The 21,634-nt window shown below is 45.2% G+C and overlaps 1 protein-coding gene and 1 long non-coding RNA gene across 5 annotated transcripts in view; one reads left to right on the top strand and one right to left on the bottom strand.

The window, feature by feature from the left end:
• The window catches only part of TNC (tenascin C), a 91,102-nt gene that overhangs the window by 20,701 nt on the left and 48,767 nt on the right, over positions 1 to 21,634 (top strand). For all 4 annotated transcript variants that reach the window (XM_031450297.2, XM_031450300.2, XM_010997369.3 and 1 more), the window contains exons 2-10: positions 6,029 to 6,623; positions 9,114 to 10,523; positions 11,804 to 12,067; positions 13,068 to 13,183; positions 13,927 to 14,083; positions 17,482 to 17,751; positions 18,510 to 18,695; positions 18,895 to 18,984; positions 20,468 to 20,731. In XM_031450297.2, coding sequence (XP_031306157.1) covers positions 6,167 to 6,623; positions 9,114 to 10,523; positions 11,804 to 12,067; positions 13,068 to 13,183; positions 13,927 to 14,083; positions 17,482 to 17,751; positions 18,510 to 18,695; positions 18,895 to 18,984; positions 20,468 to 20,731 — 3,214 coding nt within the window. In that variant the 5' untranslated portion in view covers positions 6,029 to 6,166. The remainder of the gene's footprint in view (positions 1 to 6,028; positions 6,624 to 9,113; positions 10,524 to 11,803; positions 12,068 to 13,067; positions 13,184 to 13,926; positions 14,084 to 17,481; positions 17,752 to 18,509; positions 18,696 to 18,894; positions 18,985 to 20,467; positions 20,732 to 21,634) is intronic.
• Positions 19,258 to 21,634, bottom strand: part of LOC116152724 (uncharacterized) — a 94,953-nt gene continuing 92,576 nt past the window's right edge. Inside the window, exon 5 of the long non-coding RNA XR_004136354.2 lies at positions 19,258 to 19,484. This is a non-coding gene — a long non-coding RNA (uncharacterized LOC116152724). The remainder of the gene's footprint in view (positions 19,485 to 21,634) is intronic.

The following is a 21,634-nucleotide window of genomic DNA, read 5'->3' as shown; positions in this document are numbered from 1 at the left end:
CTTATGTTATATTATGTTAAAAATAAACATCATCTTCTCTCTCTAGTCTCCTGGCATCTGCATGTGAGTTACTCATTCATTTCCATTAGACAGGAGACTTAACAATGTTACAGCTCCCCTTTTGCAGACTCTCTCTGACCTCTCTGAGCCTCAGTTCCCTCACTTGTTCCATCAGCTTAATAGCACCAAGCAGAGCTCTGAACCAGTACTGCTCAGCAGACCGTCCTGAAATGATGGAAGTGTCCTTTATCCACACTGTCTGATATTACAGCCACTAGCCACACTGCTATTAAGCACTTGAAATGTGAACAGTACAACTGAGGATGGAATTTTTAATTGTATTTAATTTTAATTCATCTTAATTTTAATAACCACTTGTGGCTAGTGGCTGCCATATTGAACAACACAGCTTTAGACCCATGAATTCAAAATTTTTGCTTTTGGGCTTTTTTTTTTTCCCAACCTCTTCCTAAATGTTCTCTCTCTTGAAGAAATCTTTATGGGAGATTTTTTTCTCCATATTAATTATGTTTTGAGAAGTCTGCAGGAAAGAAGGCGCCAGAAGAGTCACAGACATGATCAGAACAGTTATTCTGGCTCTAAACGTTTCTTTGGATAAAGATGGAACACAGAGGCTGGGCCACACGTGTGTTTCTCTACATTTAGCATGCATGCCGAGACAGGGTACAGAGCAAGGCAACGTGCACGACTTGGACAAAGCCACTTCGTCCTGGATGTGTGACCCCAACAATCTATGTATTGAGCCAATACAAAGGCTGTGTCTCTCCCAGCTGCTTCCTTTGCAAACATTGACGGATACTTTAATCTCACCATAAAAGATGGATGATAGGCAACTAGACAGACAGACAGACAGACAGGCAGGCAGGCAGAGAAGCAGAGCTGCAGTTACAGACACAGACGTGGACATGGATGTAGGTATCGGTGTAGACACAGATACAGATACAGTGTAGACACAGGTGTAGATAAAGGGTAGATACAGATAAAGAGACAGATACCTCACAGGACATGTTTTCCTGGGAGCTCTGAGAGAGGGACATCTTCACTTCACTGCAGAACTCACCCTTGCTCTAAAAAAAAAAAAAAAATCTGCGTATGCCAGGATAGGAGTTTCAAGAGTTGGGAGAAAGAAAATTCTGGAAAAAAACACTAATTGAAGTCCATATTTTTCACAAAAGCTTCCCTTCGTTGAGCTCCTGCTGATGCCAAAGACTATACCATCCTCGTCACACATTATCTCGTGCACTTCCCACCACGTCCTGTGAGGACGCTCGGGTCACGTTTCATTGATGAGATGACTCTGGCTTGTGGTGTAGATAGTGCTTTGCCCAAGGAAGAGGAAGTGGTTGGACAATGACTCAAACTCGAGACAGTCTGTCTACAAACCTGCACTCTTCAACAGTATTCTGTTCACATTTCAGTGCCTTGGAGTTTGCTATATTCTCAATTTATTGCTATATTATATCCTTTCTATTGGATAATTCCAATTAGAAACACATCTCTCCTGTTGTGCTGAAATTTGCCATCTTGTAACCAACTCTTCTCTCCACCCCTAACATATACACACATTGGTGCTTGTTCTGTCCTTTGGGGCCACAAGGGACAAGCCAGTTCCTGCATCCCCAAGATTTGCACATGGTAATCCTGCTCCTCTCCACCTCGGCTTCCTCAACTACAGAACAAACACGTACAGGTTCGCACTCCTTCCTCCTACAAGGTATTTTCCAGACCTTCCATGGCCTGATCACTTCCTATAAAGATAAGAATCTGCTTGTGCTTTCTAAAGAATCTCTACACAATAAGTGGCTCATTCCCCAATTTTAAAAGCCTCTACTGTCAGAACATGATCCTTCATGTCTAACCTAAATATCACAAACTGCAGTCTACAGTAGTTTTCCCTAAGTCCATCCTCAAAGGAGATATTAACCGGCCAGTTGTCTACGGGAGACTATTTTACATTCTTAAAGGTTATTATTTGCTTTGTATCTTTTGCCTCTCTGGTATAAATATTTCCAGTTCCAGTAAATTCATCTTCATAAGGTTTTCTCCCTCACTCGTCGGTGATTTCTACAACTCCTCTTTGATCTAGATCCAAGCTGCTGCTGAGTTTAGGATTGGATTCAACAAGGAGATCAAGCTTAAGCAAAAGGAGGCTGTTGGCCTGGACTTGAGCTAGGCTCAGTTTCTCTGAGTACAACAAAACAGCAGCTGCTTTTTAACGTCTGCCTGTTGTGGCTTTGACCCCATGCTGGGTGTTTTCTGTGCAGATCTCTAATTCATAATTCCCTCTGGAAGGATTTTAACCTTCATTTTACAAGTGAGATTATGGTTTAGAGAAGATAAACAGCTTGCCCAAGTCACAGAGCCAGTGAGTGGCATTTGAACTAGGTGTGTCTAATTCCAAAGTCTAGGCCTTTTCCACCACATGGAAGATACGGTGGGTCTTTCCCAAAGTGCAAAAACATCCACTTGCCCTGAGATCGCCATGAGCTAATACAGGAAATACACAGTCCTCAGGAATCACATTTCCCTCCTCCAACCAGTGCAGCATTTGGCTGTGCCAGTGCACGTCTCGTACGTACACAGTGAAAAATCCTCACTCAACCCACACTCTGGTCATTATTACCCCAGACTCATTGCCTTAGAGTCTCAACCAACAACTCTAACGGCCTTTTAGATGGAAATTTAAGTCATTTAGCAACACACACAAAAGTGCTGGGTAAAAGTCCAAAAGCATTTCAGACTTGGCCCATATCCCTTTCTTATTAAAACAAAACAAAACAAACAAACAAACAAAAAAAGAAAAGAGAAGAAAGAAAGAGCGAAGAATTGATGGGAAGAGGGTGAGAAGGAAGGACTTTGTGGAAGGCAAAGAGAGTTAACGCAGTTGCGATAGACTATGCAATCAATAAATATGTGCCCAGTAAATGACTGAGATGTGCTGTGCTGGTTTGAGAGAAGAGAACTTGCCAAGTTCTCCTCTTCATAATAATTTTCATTCAGTGGGCTTGCCTACATCACAGATCCACAAATTCTTGTTTAGGGAGCTAATTTGAGTGAGAATGCATACTCAGAAGAAGTTTTTTGTTTCTTTTTGGTTTGTTTTTTGTTTGTTTGGGTTTGGGGGTATGTTTGTTTCCTGGGGGGAGAGAGGGTTGCCTAATCAAGGAGTAGAAACCCTAAGTAGATGTTACATAGAGAGTTGATAAAATATCAAATAATATTAATAATTGGGATGTGACATGGGTAGGAAGTTCTTGATTAAAAGCACAGCGAGTGCTTTCTAGGTCCCCAGACCCCTCCCTGCCCAGTCCTACAGAAATGCTTCTCAGTTCGGTTTTCCCTACCACAATCCCTCTCCAGTTTTTGCAAAGACTTTCTGCCCTCAGGAAGGATCACTTGGGATCATGTTGATACATTCTATCATTGGGATAAGATTTTCCTGGGGCAGGGGGAAGTTGGAAAACCTCTTTTAGAATAAGGAATCCAAATGCCACATCTAATTGACAGCAATCACTAAAGGTAGAATGTGTAAGTGTAAGAGTAGCGTTAAGCATAGGAAAATATGAATGTATGACACGACTGGCTAAAAACCAAATAGTTCTCAATTATTTTCTTGAACTACATTCAGATGTAATTCTTATCTAAAGAGGACTGTGAGTGACTTCATACTATGTATAGACTATTCTCACATGCATGCAAGGCATATTTTAGTCAATATTACAACCACCTAAAGTTTAACCGGGTCTTCTTATCTTTACTCATTAATTTCTCAACCGCTTTTGACAACTCCCTGTAGTGTAAACCCTGACAATTGGGTTTTTATCTTTTTTGCAATGCAAGTACCTGACTTAAGCTTTGATTGCCACACACTCACTTCAAAGAGGCATCCACTTCCAGGATGGCTCTCTGGAATAAACACATCGCCAGCCACACGGCTAGGTAAAGAGCGAGGACACCTCTCCAGACTGAGACTCCTTTGTTTTAGAGATCTTGGTTGATTTTAATGACTGACCATTTGGGCCACTTGTTTTTTCTCTTCTTGGGCTTTAAACTCCTGCTTTTGTGTTTTAAACTCACCAATAAAGAGTGAGCCTGGGAACCCTAAGCCTCCAAATCAAAGCAGAACCCTCTGCACCACCTCCCACCCCCACCACCCTGTCTCACTCTCTCGTTTTCTCTCTACCTCACTGTGTGGCCCCAGGGATGCCATGTAATGTCCAGGTCCTATAAGAAATGAGCTTTTTTTTTTTTTACAAAGTTTCCTGATGGTTACTGCTGAAAGGTGTCTTGCAATCATAATAACAACCACAAGGGCTGGTCCAGTCACAACACTGGTTATTGATAGGCTAAGACACAACACCTGCTTTCCTCTACTGCTTGAATCCCGTACAGGCAAACAGCCGCCGTGAGACCACTCAGCAGAGTAAGGCCTGCCTCATTGAGGCGTATTCTCCTCCACACCGTTTGTATCTAATCCTTTTTATTTTTTAAACCTCAGCTTAAATTCCATCCTTTCCAACAAGCCATGTCCTATCACTCGTTTGAAGATTCCTTCTATTTTTTTCAAACTCCATAATCTGTTAGCATCTATAACACAAATTATTTGCATTTCTTCTCGCTTTGTTCCTTGAGTATTGAATAGACAGTTCCATTTTCTTATTAATTGTATTGTTAAACCCTTTGAGGGTGGGCACTTGGCCTTATATTTATTTCTACCACCCACAGAACTCTGATTATTGTGGAAAACTCAATGGGCTAGTCTGCTCGGGCTGCCATAGCAAGATAACATGACTGAGTGCCTTAAACAACAGAAATGTATTTTCTCACAATTCTGGAAGTCCCAGATCAAGATGCTGGAAAATTCAGTTCTGGTGAGGTCTCTCCTCTTGGCTTACAGATGGCCACCTTCTCAGTGTGTCCTCACATGGCCTTCCCTCTGTGCACAGAGAGACAGAGTCAGAGATCTGGAGTCTCTTCCTCTTCTTATACGGACACCAATACTATCACCAGATTAGGCCCCCACCCTTCGAACCCTCATTTAACCTTGATTACCTCCCTAAGAGCCCTGTCTCCAAATATAGTCAGACTGGGGGTTAACGCTTCAACATATGAATTTAGGAGGAAGAGAAGACATGATTCAGACCAAACACTCAGTAGGAATGGTATAAGCACCTGTTAATTGCAGAAGACATCAAGGATTCATGGACATCCTTTCTGAGCCACCTCTTGCCCTGGGTCATAGTCTGGACAACTGGTTCAAGAATATTCTGTTCAGCTCTTTTAAAAACTTGACCTTTCAAGGTTTTAGAAATAAATGAAAAAGAAGGAAAACTGAGGTTCAAATAGGTGGAATACAGTTCCAACAGCTACATAACTAGTAAGATCTTCAGCTGGAATTAAAATTTAGTTTGCCTTCATTTTGAACTCTTGTCTCCCATAGCAGAGGAGAATCAGCAGATGGTGTTAAACTCAGATTGGAGGGTCAATAATTAGAGGTAGGAGTTACTGAACATCCCTGGGACTATGGACTTCCTATCACTAAAATGACTCAGTGTGTTCATCTAGTAAATACTGAAAGGATCCATGAATATATGAATGATTTCTACTTAATCTTTTCACCTACATCATTAGCCTTGCATTAGCCATTATGATCCTCAACGTACAGAATTAAAATAAGACGAATAAAAGTCATATAACTCACTCAGAGGCCTAGAGCAAGATCTGAGATCCAAACCCACAACTGGCCTGCCTTATTACAAAGTTTTGCCCTCGCTGTTGTCCCCCTAAACTTCCAAACATTGAACAGAGTGAAGTCATTCCTTCAGGATTGTAAAATTCTTTTAGAGACCATTTTATGTCCACGCTGCAGTGAATACTGAAGGAGTATCAGGAGACCTTCAAACACAGGAGATAAAATATCGAAATCCACTTGGAATTGCAGAAATTCAATACATTCAATTAGCAGTAGATATTAACAAGCTTGTTGTTTCCCTTTGTTTACTTGCAGAAGAGAGTTCCTTCAAAAAGACCAGGAACAACTGATTTGGATTCTACTCTGTGCTTCCAAATCCCCAATTCTGCCTAAGACTGAGACACCCTAGGACCAAAAAAACCCCGGAAACATTCAGCCAAACCCACCTCCACCATGGGGGTCGTGACTCAGCTGTTGGGGGGCGTCCTCCTAGCTTTGCTCGCCCTTCCTGCTGAAGGTGGTGTCCTCAAGAAAGTCATCCGGCACAAGAGGCAGAGCGGGATGAATGTCACCCTGCCAGAGGAAAACCAGCCAGTTGTGTTTAATCACGTCTACAACATCAAGCTGCCTGTGGGGTCCCAGTGCTCGGTGGACCTGGAATCAGCCAGTGGGGAGAAAGACTTGGCCCCACCGTCAGAGCCCAGGGAGAGCTTCCAGGAGCACACAGTGGACGGGGAAAACCAGATCGTCTTCACGCACCGCATCAACATCCCCCGCCGGGCCTGCGGCTGTGCCGCTGCTCCCGACATCAAGGAGCTTCTGAGCAGACTGGAGGAGCTGGAGAGCCTGGTGTCTTCCCTGCGGGAGCAGTGCACCACAGGAGCAGGCTGCTGTCTCCAGCCTGCCGAAGGTATGAGCTGGTGACGGGCCCCGACCCTCACCACGGGGACTGGAGGAATGATGAGCAGGATCCATCAGTTGTTTCCAAAGCGGGTTCCTTGGGGAACTAGCCTCACAAGGTGTTCATTCAAAAGAGATTTTATGCACAAATAATTGTAGAGAATGTAACCATCTCTATTCTGCTCTTGGAGAGTCTTAGCGACAAATGTTTCTCAGTTTGAAAAATCCTATTTTACTTTAATTACTAGTTTCTTACGTGACAATGAAATCTACCCATTCTCTACCCTAAAAACCTATGAATGTATTTTGAAATCCCTGACCCAAAGATCACTCTCTGAAAGGTAGTGATATAGCCCCATCACCTCATTGTACAAATAGGAAAAACTAAGGCCCAGGAGGAGGGGATTCCTCAAGGTCTCGCCATAAGTGGCCAAGTCAGGACTTAAACCATGGTGTTCCACACCCCGGTGTTCTTACCAAATTACAGTGCTGCCTACGGTGAGGCAACATCTGTAGGAAACAGAAAAATGTTCCAGCTTAACAGCAGCAACAGTGATGATCACAATATGAACTGAGCCCCTTTACCTCCAGCACTGTCATTCACTCTCTCATTTGATCCTCCCAACAACCCTCTGAGATAAGGTTCAATACCCACATTCTACAGAGCTAAGAACTGAGACTCACAGAAGTTAACCAACTGGCACAAGATGACATAGAGTAATGAGATGGGAGCTCTGAAGGTGCCTGTGTGTCTCCAGAATTCACGCTGTCCCAGTGATGCTCTGTCTCCAGGTGCATCCTTTTTAAAGGAATTTTGTCACTTTGGAATTTTGTCTTCATCTCCATTTGTCTTTGTCTCCATCTCTAAAGTTGAGAGAGCTACAGAGGTTTCATCAGCTTCAAATCGGAGATGAAAATCTCTATTTCTGCCACTCAAAAAAAAAAAAAAAAAACCTGGAAAAAAAACCAGAAAGTATTCTGACAAATTATTTCAAGAGTAGCCCACATCACCACAAGTGGAGAGTGTACTACAGGACATGCCTTAGGCTTCCAAGGCAAAAACAAAGTTTTTGCTTTATGCACAAATTAGTTTATCTCCTGCTTCTGTCAACTCCCCGGTAAAATGCAGATGGGCGCTGCACAGCAGGATTAAGGCTTAAGAACGGGTTACAATAACTGGTCAGTGCAGCGCTCCATTAGAACAAATGGACATAATCTTAACTTTTCCAGTAGTCACGTTAATGAAATGAAAAAGGAACAGGTAAAAATGACTTTAGTCATCTATTTCATTTAACCCAATATAACTAAATAATCTACCAGCTTGGAATCAATACAAAAATTATTAATAGATATTTTACATTCTTTTCTTTTATGTTAAGTCTTTGAAATCTAGTGCGCATTTTACATTTAGAGCACATCTCAATTCAGACTAACCACGATTCAACTGTTAGAAGCCACATGTCTAGTGGCTACCATACTAGACAATTAAAGTTTTGATTCTCACTTTCCAAACCAATTTTTTTTTTAACTGACTTCCTTCCTGCTGTCAGGAAGGAGATAAAACATATTAATTCAACTGCATTTAGATGCAGAGAAAAGGGACTGGTTTTGTTTGTTTCTTCTCCTTGGCTCCATGGAGACCACACCAGCCACTGCTGCAAGTTGAGCCAAGACATTATAGAGACTTCAAAGAGCCAGAGTCCCGTCAGCCCTGACCATGCAGTCCTCAGATTCACCCACTACTGCAGCCTCCAGGATTAGACAGGAAAAAGGATGGAGGCAATGTGTGGCAGAGCAAAACTGAAAGTTGTACTGACAGAATTAGAAAGCCACTCCTTAGCCACCTCACTTCAGTCATGGAAAATTCAGAAAGATTTGGTCACGTAAACACATACACCAACTTGAGTCAACCCAAAACACTCCACGAGAGAAAATCACAAAAAGGGCGGCAGTGGGTCCCTAATGTCCTCATTTAACCCTGATGTACCCCAGGGAAGTGGGCCATTGGTCCCACCTGGCCAGCGAGGACACTGAGCTCCAGAGTGCTAAATCTTCTCCCACATGCAGCACAGCTACTGAGTTCAGGAGTCAGAACTGAGTTCAGGTCAACAATTATTTCTTGGTGAAACAACTTTGTACAGGAGAAGTAACAACACAGCTCAGCACGATGCATTCCACAGGCAGTGACCCTTGGGGTCATGGGAACGCTTGAAAATTTGATGAAAATTATAGATCCTTTCTTCGGAGGTAGGAACACTCACACACTACTACACACATGAACACACAATCTGCATATAACCAGCAACTGCAGACAGTACAGGTTATGAATTCCTACCTGGTGTCCTTGGATGTGAGCCCCATCTGATTTCACACAGTAAGCCAGGTGAGGCCTGAGGGTGCAGCCTGGCTTTGGCTGAATTTGAATCTAGGTTTCGTGGATAGAAGGCAAGAAACCAGGCTGCCTGTACTCAGTCAAGAGCCTCTCTTCTCTTCCTTGCAGGCCGACTGGACACCAGGCCCTTCTGCAGTGGCCGGGGGAACTTCAGCACTGAGGGATGCGGCTGTGTGTGTGAACCTGGATGGAAAGGCCCCAACTGCTCTGAGCCTGAATGTCCAGGCAACTGTCACCTGCGAGGCCAGTGCCTGGACGGGCAGTGTGTGTGCGACGAGGGCTTCACGGGGGAGGACTGCAGCCAGGTGGCCTGTCCCAGCGACTGCAATGACCAGGGCAAGTGCGTGAACGGGGCCTGTGTCTGCTTCGAAGGCTACTCGGGGGAGGACTGCAGCCAGGAGACCTGCCCGGTGCCCTGCAGCGAGGAGCACGGCCGGTGCGTGGACGGCCGGTGCGTGTGCCAGGACGGCTTTGCTGGCGAGGACTGCAGAGAGCCCTTGTGTCTCAACAACTGTCACAACCGCGGGCGCTGCGTGGAGAACGAGTGCGTGTGCGACGAGGGCTTCACGGGCGAGGACTGCGGAGAGCTCATCTGCCCCAACGACTGCTTCGACCGCGGCCGCTGTGTCAACGGCACCTGCTTCTGCGAGGAGGGCTTCGAGGGGGAGGACTGCGGCCGGCTCACCTGCCCCCACGCCTGCCGCGGCCACGGCCGCTGTGAGGAGGGCCAGTGCGTGTGCGACGAGGGCTTCGCGGGCGCGGACTGCGGTGAGAAGCGCTGTCCGTCCGACTGTCACCACCGCGGCCGCTGCGTGGACGGGCGGTGCGAGTGTGACGATGGCTTTGCCGGCGCGGACTGCGGCGAGCTCCAATGTCCCAATGGCTGTAGCGGCCACGGCCGCTGTGTCAACGGGCAGTGCGTGTGTGACGAGGGCCACACTGGGGAGGACTGTGGCCAACTGCGGTGCCCCAACGACTGTCATAGCCGCGGCCGCTGTGTGCAGGGCAAGTGCGTGTGCGAGCACGGCTTCCAGGGCTACGACTGCAGCGAGATGAGCTGCCCTAACGACTGTCACCAGCACGGCCGCTGCGTGAACGGCATGTGCGTCTGTGATGACGGCTACACGGGTGAGGACTGCCGGGATCTGCGGTGCCCCCGGGACTGTAGCAACCGGGGCCGCTGCGTGGACGGGCAGTGCGTATGCGAGGATGGCTTCACCGGCCCCGACTGTGCAGACCTCTCCTGTCCCAGCGACTGCCACGGCCAGGGCCGCTGCGTGAACGGCCAGTGCATGTGCCACGAGGGCTTCACGGGCAAGGACTGCGGGGAACGCAGGTGTCCCGAGGACTGTCACGGCCAGGGCCGCTGCGTGGACGGCCAATGCGTGTGCCACGAGGGCTTCACGGGGCTGGACTGCGGGCAGCGCTCCTGCCTCAATGACTGCAGCAACTGGGGGCAGTGCGTCTCAGGACGCTGCATCTGCAATGAGGGCTACTCTGGAGAAGACTGCTCCCAGGGTGAGTGCCAGCGCTCCGGCGAGCGTGATGGTGGCCACGCCTGAGCTGACGTGGCTGGATAACTCTGCGTTACACTAAACACACACACACACATACACACACACAGACACACACACACTCTTACTCTTTGAAGAGGCTCTGGTCATTCACCTGTTACAGAGCTACCTATTTGAGGGCTCAGAAGCTCAGAGAGGTTCTGAAATTGTCCCCGGGGCACACAACTAATACAGCTCAGAGCTGGTATCTGAGTTTGCCTAGGTCACCCACACTGAGTCTCACACCCAGGGCTCACAATGAAGTAGATTAAATGATCACCTCCCTTTCACTAAACATCAGCCTTCTTTCCTACTCCCCACCGACATCAAACCAATAATAAACAAAATCCCTTTATTGAGATGTAAGTAAAAGTTCAGCTAAATTGAATGGACAGTGAGATTACATAAAACAAAGTTTTAAATGCATACTCAGCTAAAGATGAAATGCTGATCACCTATAAGTCATCTTTTTGTTACTGTCTTTGATCCCAAGGACTGTGAATGCCTTAAAGGAGCATTATCCCAGCAGTTAGTACAGGAATGTATTCAGTTAAGTGCTCAGTAAACACTGGCTGAGTGAAAACACAAGGAAGACTGATAGTGCTCATGTTTAATGAGGGTCTTCTTTGCCCTCCTCTCATCCACCCTTACATACTTGTCATAATGGAGAACTTCTGCCTGGATTAAAGCTATTGGTACATGAGAATAAACGCAGGGCTTTGTTTGACATGACCAAGCCAGGGACGGCTGGTTGGAAGCAACACCAGGCTGTCCTGGAGGGGATGTGAGTTCCAAATTTGATGAGTAAGCGAAGTTGGGCAAGTCTCTCTGCCTCACTCACATCTAGAAAAAAAGAGTTGGACCAGGTGAGCCCAAAATATGCTTCCAGTGTGAGGCTTGGAGTTCAGAGCAGAAGGCAAGGCTCAGGCTGCACCTTCCTATGCAAATGGCCTGAATCTGAACTAGGGTCCAGGGAGTGGAGGAGTCGGAGGGGCCAGTCCACAAAGAGCCCTGAAGGCCACATGGCAGACCTAGAACTTCGCCCTGTAGGCAAGGGACAGTCACGAAAGGATTCGAAGGCTGGGGGTCATCAATGAGTCTGCATTTTAGAAAATGGAAGCTGTGTTCCAGGCTTCTGTGAATGGCAGTAGAAGAGTCAGGTCCAGGGAAACAAACTGAGAGAGAATGTATAAACTGCAAAACTGACGCTGTCTGACCCAAACCGTCCTTTCTTATTCCTGCCAGTGTCCCCTCCCAAAGACCTCATCGTGACAGAAGTAACAGAAGAGACCGTAAATCTGGCCTGGGACAATGAGATGCGGGTCACCGAGTACCTCGTCGTGTACACGCCCACCCACGAGGATGGCCTGGAAATGCAGTTCCGTGTCCCTGGAAACCGGACATCCACCACCATCCAGGAGTTGGAGCCTGGCGTGGAGTACTTTATCCGCGTGTTCGCCATTCTGGAGAACAAGAAGAGCATTCCAGTCAGCGCCAGGGTGGCCACCTGTGAGTGGGCAGGGTCCCTCTCGGCAGCCCCCAGTGCCCTCTGCCTGTCTAGTGCATAACCCGCCCCATGAGTTACTGCCTCACCTCTGCCCCACAGCTCTACAGCTATCTTCATGTAGTTACACCAGTTAAAACCCTGGAATCCCATTAAGCCCACTGAATATTTTTTAAAGAAACTCCTCACATACTAACTCATTCAACTCACAATAACCCTATGAGACAGGAGCTACTGTTAACCCATTTTACAGATGAGGAAACTGAGATTCTGAATAGTTAAGCATCTCATCCTGAATCACAGAGTTAATAAGTGGTACAGATGGGATTTGAACCCTGGCAGTTGGCTTGCAGATTTATGCTCTTAAGTACTGTGTTCTACTACTATCTTTCTGTGGAGCTCACTGTCTGTAAATTTAAAAATATAAAAGTGGAAACATTAGGGTTTAAGTTATTTCTTTAAGAGTCCAACATCAGAATAATTACCTCCAGTCCTGAAAAGCAAGTTATGGCTAGAAATTGGTCCTTTTTTTTTTGCTTAGTAACAGTAACATTGGCTGATTTTTATTAAATTTGTGCTTCATGCCAAGAACCATGGCCAGCAGTCTCTATGGGATATATCACTCAGTCTCAAAACATTCCCAAGGGGCAGGCATACTTACCTCCTCTTGAGTAAAGAAATTGTGGTTCAGGGCATTTTGTTCAACTCAACCAAGCACACAAAATTTGTAATGATGGAGCTTAGACTCCAGCTCATCTATCTGATGCTAAAGTCTGTGCTCATATTAGGTTTAAATACATGAAATTGCTTAACACTTAATCCTATGATTGGTCCTAATATTAATTTCCATACTGTCTCATAGCAGACACCATCCTAGAAGAACCCTTAAGTAGAGCCCAACTCTGACAATCAGCCCTGATGACCGGCCCCGTGGGGTTTACTGGAATCATCACCCCTACCACACATGTAGCCATCCTTACTTCCTCTCTGTGCTCTTCCTGACAGACCTGCCTGCACCTGAAGGTCTAAAATTCAAGTCCATCAAGGAGACATCTGTGGAAGTGGAGTGGGATCCTCTGGACATTGCTTTTGAAACGTGGGAAATCATCTTCCGGAATATGGTAAGGAGCAGAGTGGAGTGGGCATAACTGACCACAAGAGCCTGAAGATGGTCACAGGGCTCTGCAGACTTTTGAATCAACTCTGTTTCCTTACTTCTGGTGGAGGACAGGGCTCTAATTAGCCCCTAGGTGTCTGCATCCATTTTTAAGTGACTTTAAGAAGTCAGTAAGCACAGTACTTAGGGCTGAGAGCCTAGACAAATAGACGGGAAGTCACCTCTAGGGTCTGATTACCCCTCATAGTCTTGCAAATTTCTACTCAGAGGCAACAAAGATAAGAAATGGTCTCTGTCTCAAAATGCCTCCAGGCATATCTGAGACTGAGTGTACCTTCTCTCTGTGCCTAAAAGCACATGCGAGGCAGCAAAGTGGGTCCCCAAGCTCAAACTCAGGCTCCCTCATTTACTAGGTGTGTGACTATGGGGCCATCACCTGACTTCTCTGATGAAAGGAAGGACTGAGCTTGTGACTCCAGAGTTCCTTTGGTTCTCACACCTGTCATTTGACTTGAGTGTCAGAGGGGTGTGTAGAAAGGTTTATGGGAGGAACTTGGAAACAAACTTGAGAAATGTGTTTATTGTCTCTGTATCCTCAGCACCTACCATGCTGATCAGATGCTTACTTAGTGCCTAGTGAATAGACAAAAGAATGAACGAGGAAGGAATAAGCAGCGAATGAATGAACCACATAAACGAAGAGGCTGGCACCTCCCTAGGTCTTACAAAGGTGCCTCTGTATTTCAGAATAAAGAAGATGAGGGAGAGATCACCAAAAGCCTGCGGAGGCCGGAGACCACATACCGGCAAACTGGCCTAGCTCCTGGGCAAGAGTATGAGATATCCCTGCACATCGTGAAAAACAACACTCGGGGCCCCGGCCTGAAGAGGGTGACAACCACCCGTGAGTATCATCCTTAGCACCACTGACGCAAGGATAACGATGACTGTGCCGCAAAGCTCCTCTGGTTGATAACATGCCCTCTTACAGAGCATCTGTATCAATCAGCTTATGCTACAAAAAAAAACCAAGCCCCAAACGTAATGACTTAAAACAATAATTTTTCACATCAGTGATTTGAGGTTGGATAGTTTTTCTGTTCTTGGTTGGACTCATTTATGCACCTGTGTGGGCTGGGGGCTGGTTGAGCGAGGGTGGTCTCAGCCAAGACGGTGCCCTTCTGCCCCACATGGTTCCTCAGCCTGCAGTAGGCTAACCTAGGCCTGAGCTCAGCAGGCTCACAGCTGGCACTGTGCCACTTCTGTCAAAGCAAACTCAAGGCCAGTCCAGATTTAAGGGGTGGGGAGTCAGATCCATCCCTTCATGAGAGAAGCTTCACAGTGACATTTCAAAGGGGCACAGACACAGGAAAATAAATGAGACCATAGCAAATAATCTGCCACACCATCTGATTTAATATTAGTATCCAGTCCTATGAAAGAGGTAGGGCAAATATTAATGCTACTATCTTTCAAGAGTGGAAACCGAGGCTTAGAGAAGCTAAATCAATTTAACTAATGCCAAATGGTTAATACTAGCAGGGCCAGGATTTTAAGCCTGGTTTTAGCTTTATAACTTTAACCCCATTACCAGTAACATTGACTAGGCTCTGGCTTACGTAGAGTGTTGATTCCATGTCTTCAACAGGACCCTGAATAAAATGTGACTCAGAACTTCCTTCCTAGGGGTAGAATAGGATTTGACACTGCCAGATCATTTGGGGGTGGGGGGGGGGGGAGAATCCTGAATTTGGAGTTGCTCTACCAAGAAGTAGATTTTTATAAATAAATTAATTAAATTATTTTGCACTGATGTTTGGGAAAATCTCTTTTATCTTCTTCAAGATAGCGTATGTGCCAATTGTTCAAGGAATTGACTCTTCTTGGCAGAGGGTTATTGGAAAAGTTAAATCTGTTGACTGATGACAAGAAAGAACATATTGCATTTAAATATTTGCACATTTTGCTTAGCTCAGATCCAATTCATAAGACTGTCTTTTTTTTATAAGCAAGTGTTTTCCATCATCCTGACAACATCCCACTGTGGTAGGTAGAAGGCGGGAACCAACAAGAAAAATTGTTAGATCACCAGAAAGGCATAGAAAAGAGCAAGCAAATGCTTATTTGCTAGAGAGACAGCACTCTGAAAACACAAAAGACATTTCTTTCATCTGCCCTTTTCTTTTTAATACAAATTTGGGGACTGGCTGCTTTATCTTCTTCTTGCAGGACAAACATTCCAACATTTGAAGTTTCAGAATCACATAAATATCAACACTGAGATGCAGATACTTACGTTTATTTTGCTGATACCTGAACTTTTTCCAGGTTTAAAGGACCTTAAAGTTTTCATTTTTAGCTCCTTCCCTCGCAGCTCTGTATAGAGATTGCATGACAACCATTCCTGGCAGGTGAATGTTTCTGAGAGGCACTTCCATTTAAAGGAGAAAGAGCATGGGCTTTGGACACAAACCGTCCTGAGTCTGAATCCCAGCGTCCCTGCTCACCATCACATCACTTTGGGCAGAGCCACTTCTTTAAACCTCAGACCCACCATCTGGAAACTGGGTCTATAGCCTCCTCCTATGGGGCTGTCTTGACAGTTGAGTCGTAAGTGACATAGCGCTGTGCTTGGCACATGGTAAGCACAAGACACTGTGAATCTCCTCTACTGAAGGGTTCTGGATCCAGGGGGAGATTCACATCCCACACTGAATCCCAACCTCTTTAATGAAAGGGCTGTTAAATAGGACAGTAGGTGTGGTTCAGGTGTTTCCTAGCGTCTCTGAGAACACAGGACGGAGGCCTCACTGTTGGGTTGCAGCATCATTTTTGCTGTGCATTTTATGGGTTCATCATCTCTGAGCTGTGAGTGGGCAGGGTCCCTAAACCTAGAATTCAGAGAGGTACCAAACCCTAGAATTCAGAAAACAAACCCTGCAGGTTTCTCACAATCAGCCGGGAATTACTCCTCCTTCTCGTTTTGTTTATGAAACCTAGTTCCTTTCATTTGCTATTGTTTCCTCATCCAACGCTGAAAAAACCAACTTAACTATTTTAAAAAGATGAAGAAAGAGACATTGACTGAGTGCCTTAATATCTTAATTTTAGGCTTTTCCTGAATGCCTGATGTGTTTTAATGCATTAAATTTCTTTATATAATTAGAAAAAAATAGGACATAAATGACAAAGCCTGACGCTATGCTGGAGATTAAAAACGGTCAAAGACTCACACTTTGAATGAACGAACAGCCAAATCTAAATTGTATAATGCAGTTTGAATAAACTGTAGAGGAATGTGTTACAGGCTAGTGAGCAAAGGACACTATTAGGAAGCTTTTATTTTTAATTGTGGCAAGAACACTTAACCTGAGATCTAGCCTCTTAACGCACTTTTAAGTGTACAACACAGCACTGGGCTATAAGCGCAGGGTCACACATCCGATCTCTAGAACTTAACCACCTTGCAGACAGAAACTTCATGCCCACAGGGGAGGGAGTACGTGTTTATCTGTTTGCAACAAGGTCAAAGGCGGCTTCTTGTTAAGGAGCAACGTAAAACTGGGATTTTTGAAGGACGAATAGGAGATTTTTAGAGGGAGGGGGCAATTTCAGGACAAAGAAACGAACAGCAAGTACAGGGGCCCGGAGGTGAGAATCAACACGGAGTGCTCTCGGAGAAGAAGCACGCTGTCAGAGCAGGAAACACAAGGCCGGTGGGGCGGGAGGGGAGCGGCAAGGCAGGAGGAAGGCCAAGATGGGGACTCAAAGAGAGGCAAGGCTCGAGGTAGCCATGACTTTCCTGCCTGAAATCTTTTCATCAAAATTAACTTGCCATACGTTGTCAAGATAGTCATTGCCTCCCTTTTCTGCCCCATTATTCTTATGGAGAAGTTACCAGTTAGGGAGTTTGCCTAATTAAAAAGCCAGAGCAACTAAGTCAGTGTTTTTCAAGTGAAGTAGCCCCTAAGTGAGCTTCTTCAACTTATGAGAGTAATAATAATAACATAGTCACAACCATTTATCATATAACTACATGTTGCAGGCTCTGTGCTAGGGGTTTTGCATGCATTATTTCCTTCAATATTTGAAAAAACAACAAAACCTACAAGGTAGCTCTGTCATCATCCCCACTTATAGCTTATCAAACAGGAAGTTGAGGTTCCAAAAGAAAATAAGGCCAAGTGGCCAGTATACACCTAAATGTACACACACGGATCTGAATGGCTGCAAGCCCCTTCTCTGCCCAGCCCCTACACTGGCCCGTATCTCTGAAACCCCTCTGTCCTATACCTGTCACAGGGTTGGATGCCCCCAGCCAGATAGAAGTGAAAGATGTCACAGACACCACCGCTCTAATCACCTGGTCCAAGCCCCTGGCCGAGATCGACAGCATTGAGCTCACCTACGGGGTCAAAGACGTGCCAGGTGACCGCACCACCATCGACCTCACACACGAGGAGAACCAGTACTCCATCGGGAACCTGAAGCCAGACACTGAGTATGAGGTGTCCCTCATCTCCCATAGGGCCGACATGTCCAGCAACCCTGCCAGGGAGACCTTCACAACAGGTAACGGGCCCCCCCTGCTAACAGCACCAGGAAAGGGAGGACTGTGAGATTCCCACCCCCACTCCATGTCAGAGCGTCTGCCAGGCTCCTTTTACAGTAGGAAAAACAGAAAGGAGATTTTCATTCCTTTAATTTTATTTAAAAATATTGCAGCAATTGGACTAATTTTTCATAGAAAAAAAAATTATCCCAAATAACCTTCTAAGGCAAAAGAAAAAGTTTTTGCCTACACAGAAGATGCTGGCTTGACATTCAGACACTTAGGTTAAAATAAAATTCAAATAAATACTTTAATAATAAAATGCAGTATATGGAAAACATGAATGACAAAAATGCTTTCTAACCTCAGCCTATGGTATTGTTTTAAAAGTACCAAAGTGTCAATCATTCATTCACAAAATATTTTTTCAGAGCACAGTGAGCTCCATGTGAGTTATTAGAAATCCAGTGATGGAGGCAACAAACCTGTTCTTAGACTCAGAGAGCTTATTTGTAAGTTCTGGTACCTTTTTTATTAAGCACAAAATCGGCGGAAAACATGAATGATTGAGATATCACACACTTTAATAGTGAAGAAAGTGTCAAATGTGTAATATGTGTTTAGATTTGTGCATTAGCTACTGAGCCAGAGGGGTGTGGGGGCGATTTTGTCATTTCTCTCCAATGACAGGCACCTTCCATGTCTCACCTTCAACGGTCAAGCACTCCCGCTCTTCTGCTGCCTGGTATTCTCAACACAAATGCTCTCTCCCAAACAGGCCTGGATGCTCCCAGGAATCTCCGCCGCATCTCCCAGACAGACAGCAGCATCACCCTGGAGTGGAGAAATGGCAAGGCGGCAGCTGACAGTTACAGAATTAAGTACGCCCCCATCTCTGGAGGTGACCATGCCGAGGTTGAAGTCCCCAGGAGCCAACAAACCACAACCAAAACCACGCTCACAGGTCAGCCCTGCTTCCCCCGACCCCACTGGCCCTCCAGAGACAGAGTAAAGGCAGTTCCCAGCAATCCCTCTCACTTGGGCATCAGTGAGTCAGTCTGTGGAACATTCTGGACGTTAAGAAGTCGTAGCCTTCAGGGACTAGCTCAGGGCCATTTTAATCCAGCTTTGGGTGGAATCTCAACCTGTGTATTCTCTTATAGGTCTGAGGCCAGGAACCGAATATGGGATTGGAGTGTCTGCTGTGAAGGGGGACAAGGAGAGCGACCCAGCCACCATCAATGCGGCCACAGGTGAGTCCTAGATTCCCACCGCTGGGCTGGCACCAGCAGACATGACAGGACCTAGGAGGCAGGAAATCTATTTAAAAAGAAACAGTAAAAGCCCAGAGGGAAAAGGGGCTTCCAGGATTATCTAGCCCAGGTGAACTCCCCCCGTAAATGGTGCCGACATTACTCTCTGTCTGCAGGAAGGGGTACAGAGGACTCTTTTACAAAAAATTAGAAACAGACTTCACAAGAAATCTATACACTTTTAAAAGCTGGTAACCAAGTCAATTTTTTTAGAAACCATAGCCTAATCACAACACATCTGGGGCATTTTCTCTTAGAAAACAGTTAACTTGTGTTATATACCCTCGTCATACAGATTACAAGCGGCCGCAGCAGAGTTTAAGGCAGTCTTTGCTCTTACTCACTGCATCCTGCAGCTTCAGCTTCTGGGTGAGGATGATGAAGGGCTGTATGATTTGAAGTCACTGATTCTTGCCACAAGTTTGTGTTTTTTTTTCATCCTGGAAAATTTGTAAAAAAAAAAAAAAAAAAAAAAGAGAGAGAGAGAGAGAACTCTTTACTTTCTGCCAGCTTCCGACAGTGATGAAAAGGGAGGCTGATATGCAAAGAGTGTCCTCAGGCATCATGCTTCATCAAGCTTCCTCATTATGCAGGATTCAATGCTGAGCGCTTACATTCATATCCTTTTTTAAAATCTTTTTATTTGGAGGTAATTGTAGGTTCACATGCAGTTGGGAGAAATAATACCGAGAGATCTCCTAAGCCCTTCCTCTAGTTTCCCCCAGTGGTTAACATTTGTGTAATGGCAGAACAATATCACAACCAGGAAACTGACATTGACACAACCTATCAACGCTATTCAGATTTCACCAGTTTCACACAGCACTCGTGTGTGTGTGTGTGTGTGTGTGTGTGTGTGTATGTGAATTTAGTTCTATGCAGTTTCATCACTTGTAGATTTTGGAATCCACCCCTACAGTCAAGATGCTAAATAGTTCTATCACAAGGATCCCTCTTGCTACAAGTTTTTATAGTCACAGGTACCTCCCTCCCTCCCCTTCACCCTAATCTTCACCCTAGCCCTTGGCAATCACTAATCTGTGTCATTTCAAGAATGCTACATAAAGAGAATCATACACAACCTTTAGAGATTGGCTTTATTACTCAGCCTAATTCTCTTGAGATCCATTCAAATTGTGTCTTGTGTCAATAGTCAGTTCCTTGTAAATGCTCTTAATTGAGTATGATTTCATGGCATAGATATACCATTACATTATTTTTGATCTTTCAAAAACCCAGTGAGGTAAGGTACAACAATGGTATTTCACCAAGGTGAAAACTGAGGCTCAGACAGGTGAGCTGCTCGAAACCACCCAGCCCCTCTATGGCAGACCTGGGACAGCAGCCCACGACCAGCTTTCAGCCCTGGAAGCAGTCCTGTCCCAAAGCCTGAAGGGTGTTCATCTCTCCACTTTCCTCCCAGACATCGATGCGCCTAAGGACCTTCAGGTCTCTGAGCCGACGGAGACCAGCCTGACCCTGCGCTGGAGGACGCCACTGGCCAAGTTTGACCGTTACCGCCTCAACTACAGTCTTCCCTCCGGCCAGCCAGTGGAGGTGCAGCTTCCCAAAGACAGCACTTCCTACGTCCTGAGAGGCCTGGCACCTGGACAGGAATATGCCATCCTCCTCACAGCGGAGAAGGGCAGGCACAAGAGCAAACCCGCACGGGTAAAGGCGTCCACAGGTGAGGCCAGCCCCTGAGCTCTCTCCCCACCCGCTGTTGGCTCTGAGACTTGCAGACTCATCAGCCAGGTCGTCTTCCAGTGAGAAAACCAGATGGGAAGATGTGTGACTTTCTCTGCTCATGAATCCTCTAAATGCCATTTGAAACAGCTACTTACATACCTTTTCCTCTAGTCAACTGACTCAGCAAAGGTCCCCAGCTGGGCAATGAATAGTGGTTTTTAAATATTTTTTCCTAGGAGAACTTAAAGCGTCAGAGTTTGTGTTTGTCTTTGGTTCTTTTTTTTTTTTTTTTAAACTTTATGCATTTTATAGAATCTTTAATTTTTATATTTTTCTTTCCTTCCTCTTTAGCACAACTAATTAATTTTTCGTTTTATTTCTTTTCAAGATGACCAAGATGTTGGGAATAATTCTTTGGTTATTTCCCATTAAATGTTTTTATTCCAGGTCTTTTGCTTTCCTCTAAGGTTACCTGAAAAGTTGCACACGGTCTTTTGCGCCTTCCATGGTGCCCTGCGCATTTTCTCTTTTCTGTTAGTCACTAAGAGGGGAACCTTATTCTTCCATGACAGCTTAAGTCCTGACCTCCAGTATCCCTTCTAGCTGAATTATCCTGTTCTTTGTACCTGCTTCCACATTTTCTCAATGGCTAAATTAAAAAAAAAAAATCAGAAAAAAAGAATAGTTCTTCCTATGTGAAAAATATGTACATTTAGTTTTGGCCCCCAAATATTCTAGAAGTATAGGTGGAAAATGTTCATTCATTGGGTATGACAAGTAGTAATCTTTAGTTTCAATTTAATTAGTAAATACTTATTGAGAACCCACTGAATACACTGCTGTACACTGATATTTGAGGGAAAAGTGGATTACGTACTTAGCAGTATTATTTTTGACTCAA

The sequence above is a fragment of the Camelus dromedarius genome, chromosome 10, assembly GCF_036321535.1.
Source record: "Camelus dromedarius isolate mCamDro1 chromosome 10, mCamDro1.pat, whole genome shotgun sequence".
Lineage (NCBI taxonomy): Eukaryota > Metazoa > Chordata > Mammalia > Artiodactyla > Camelidae > Camelus > Camelus dromedarius.
Note: the sequence above shows the minus strand (reverse complement) of the source record. Positions and strands in the feature narration are given on the sequence as shown.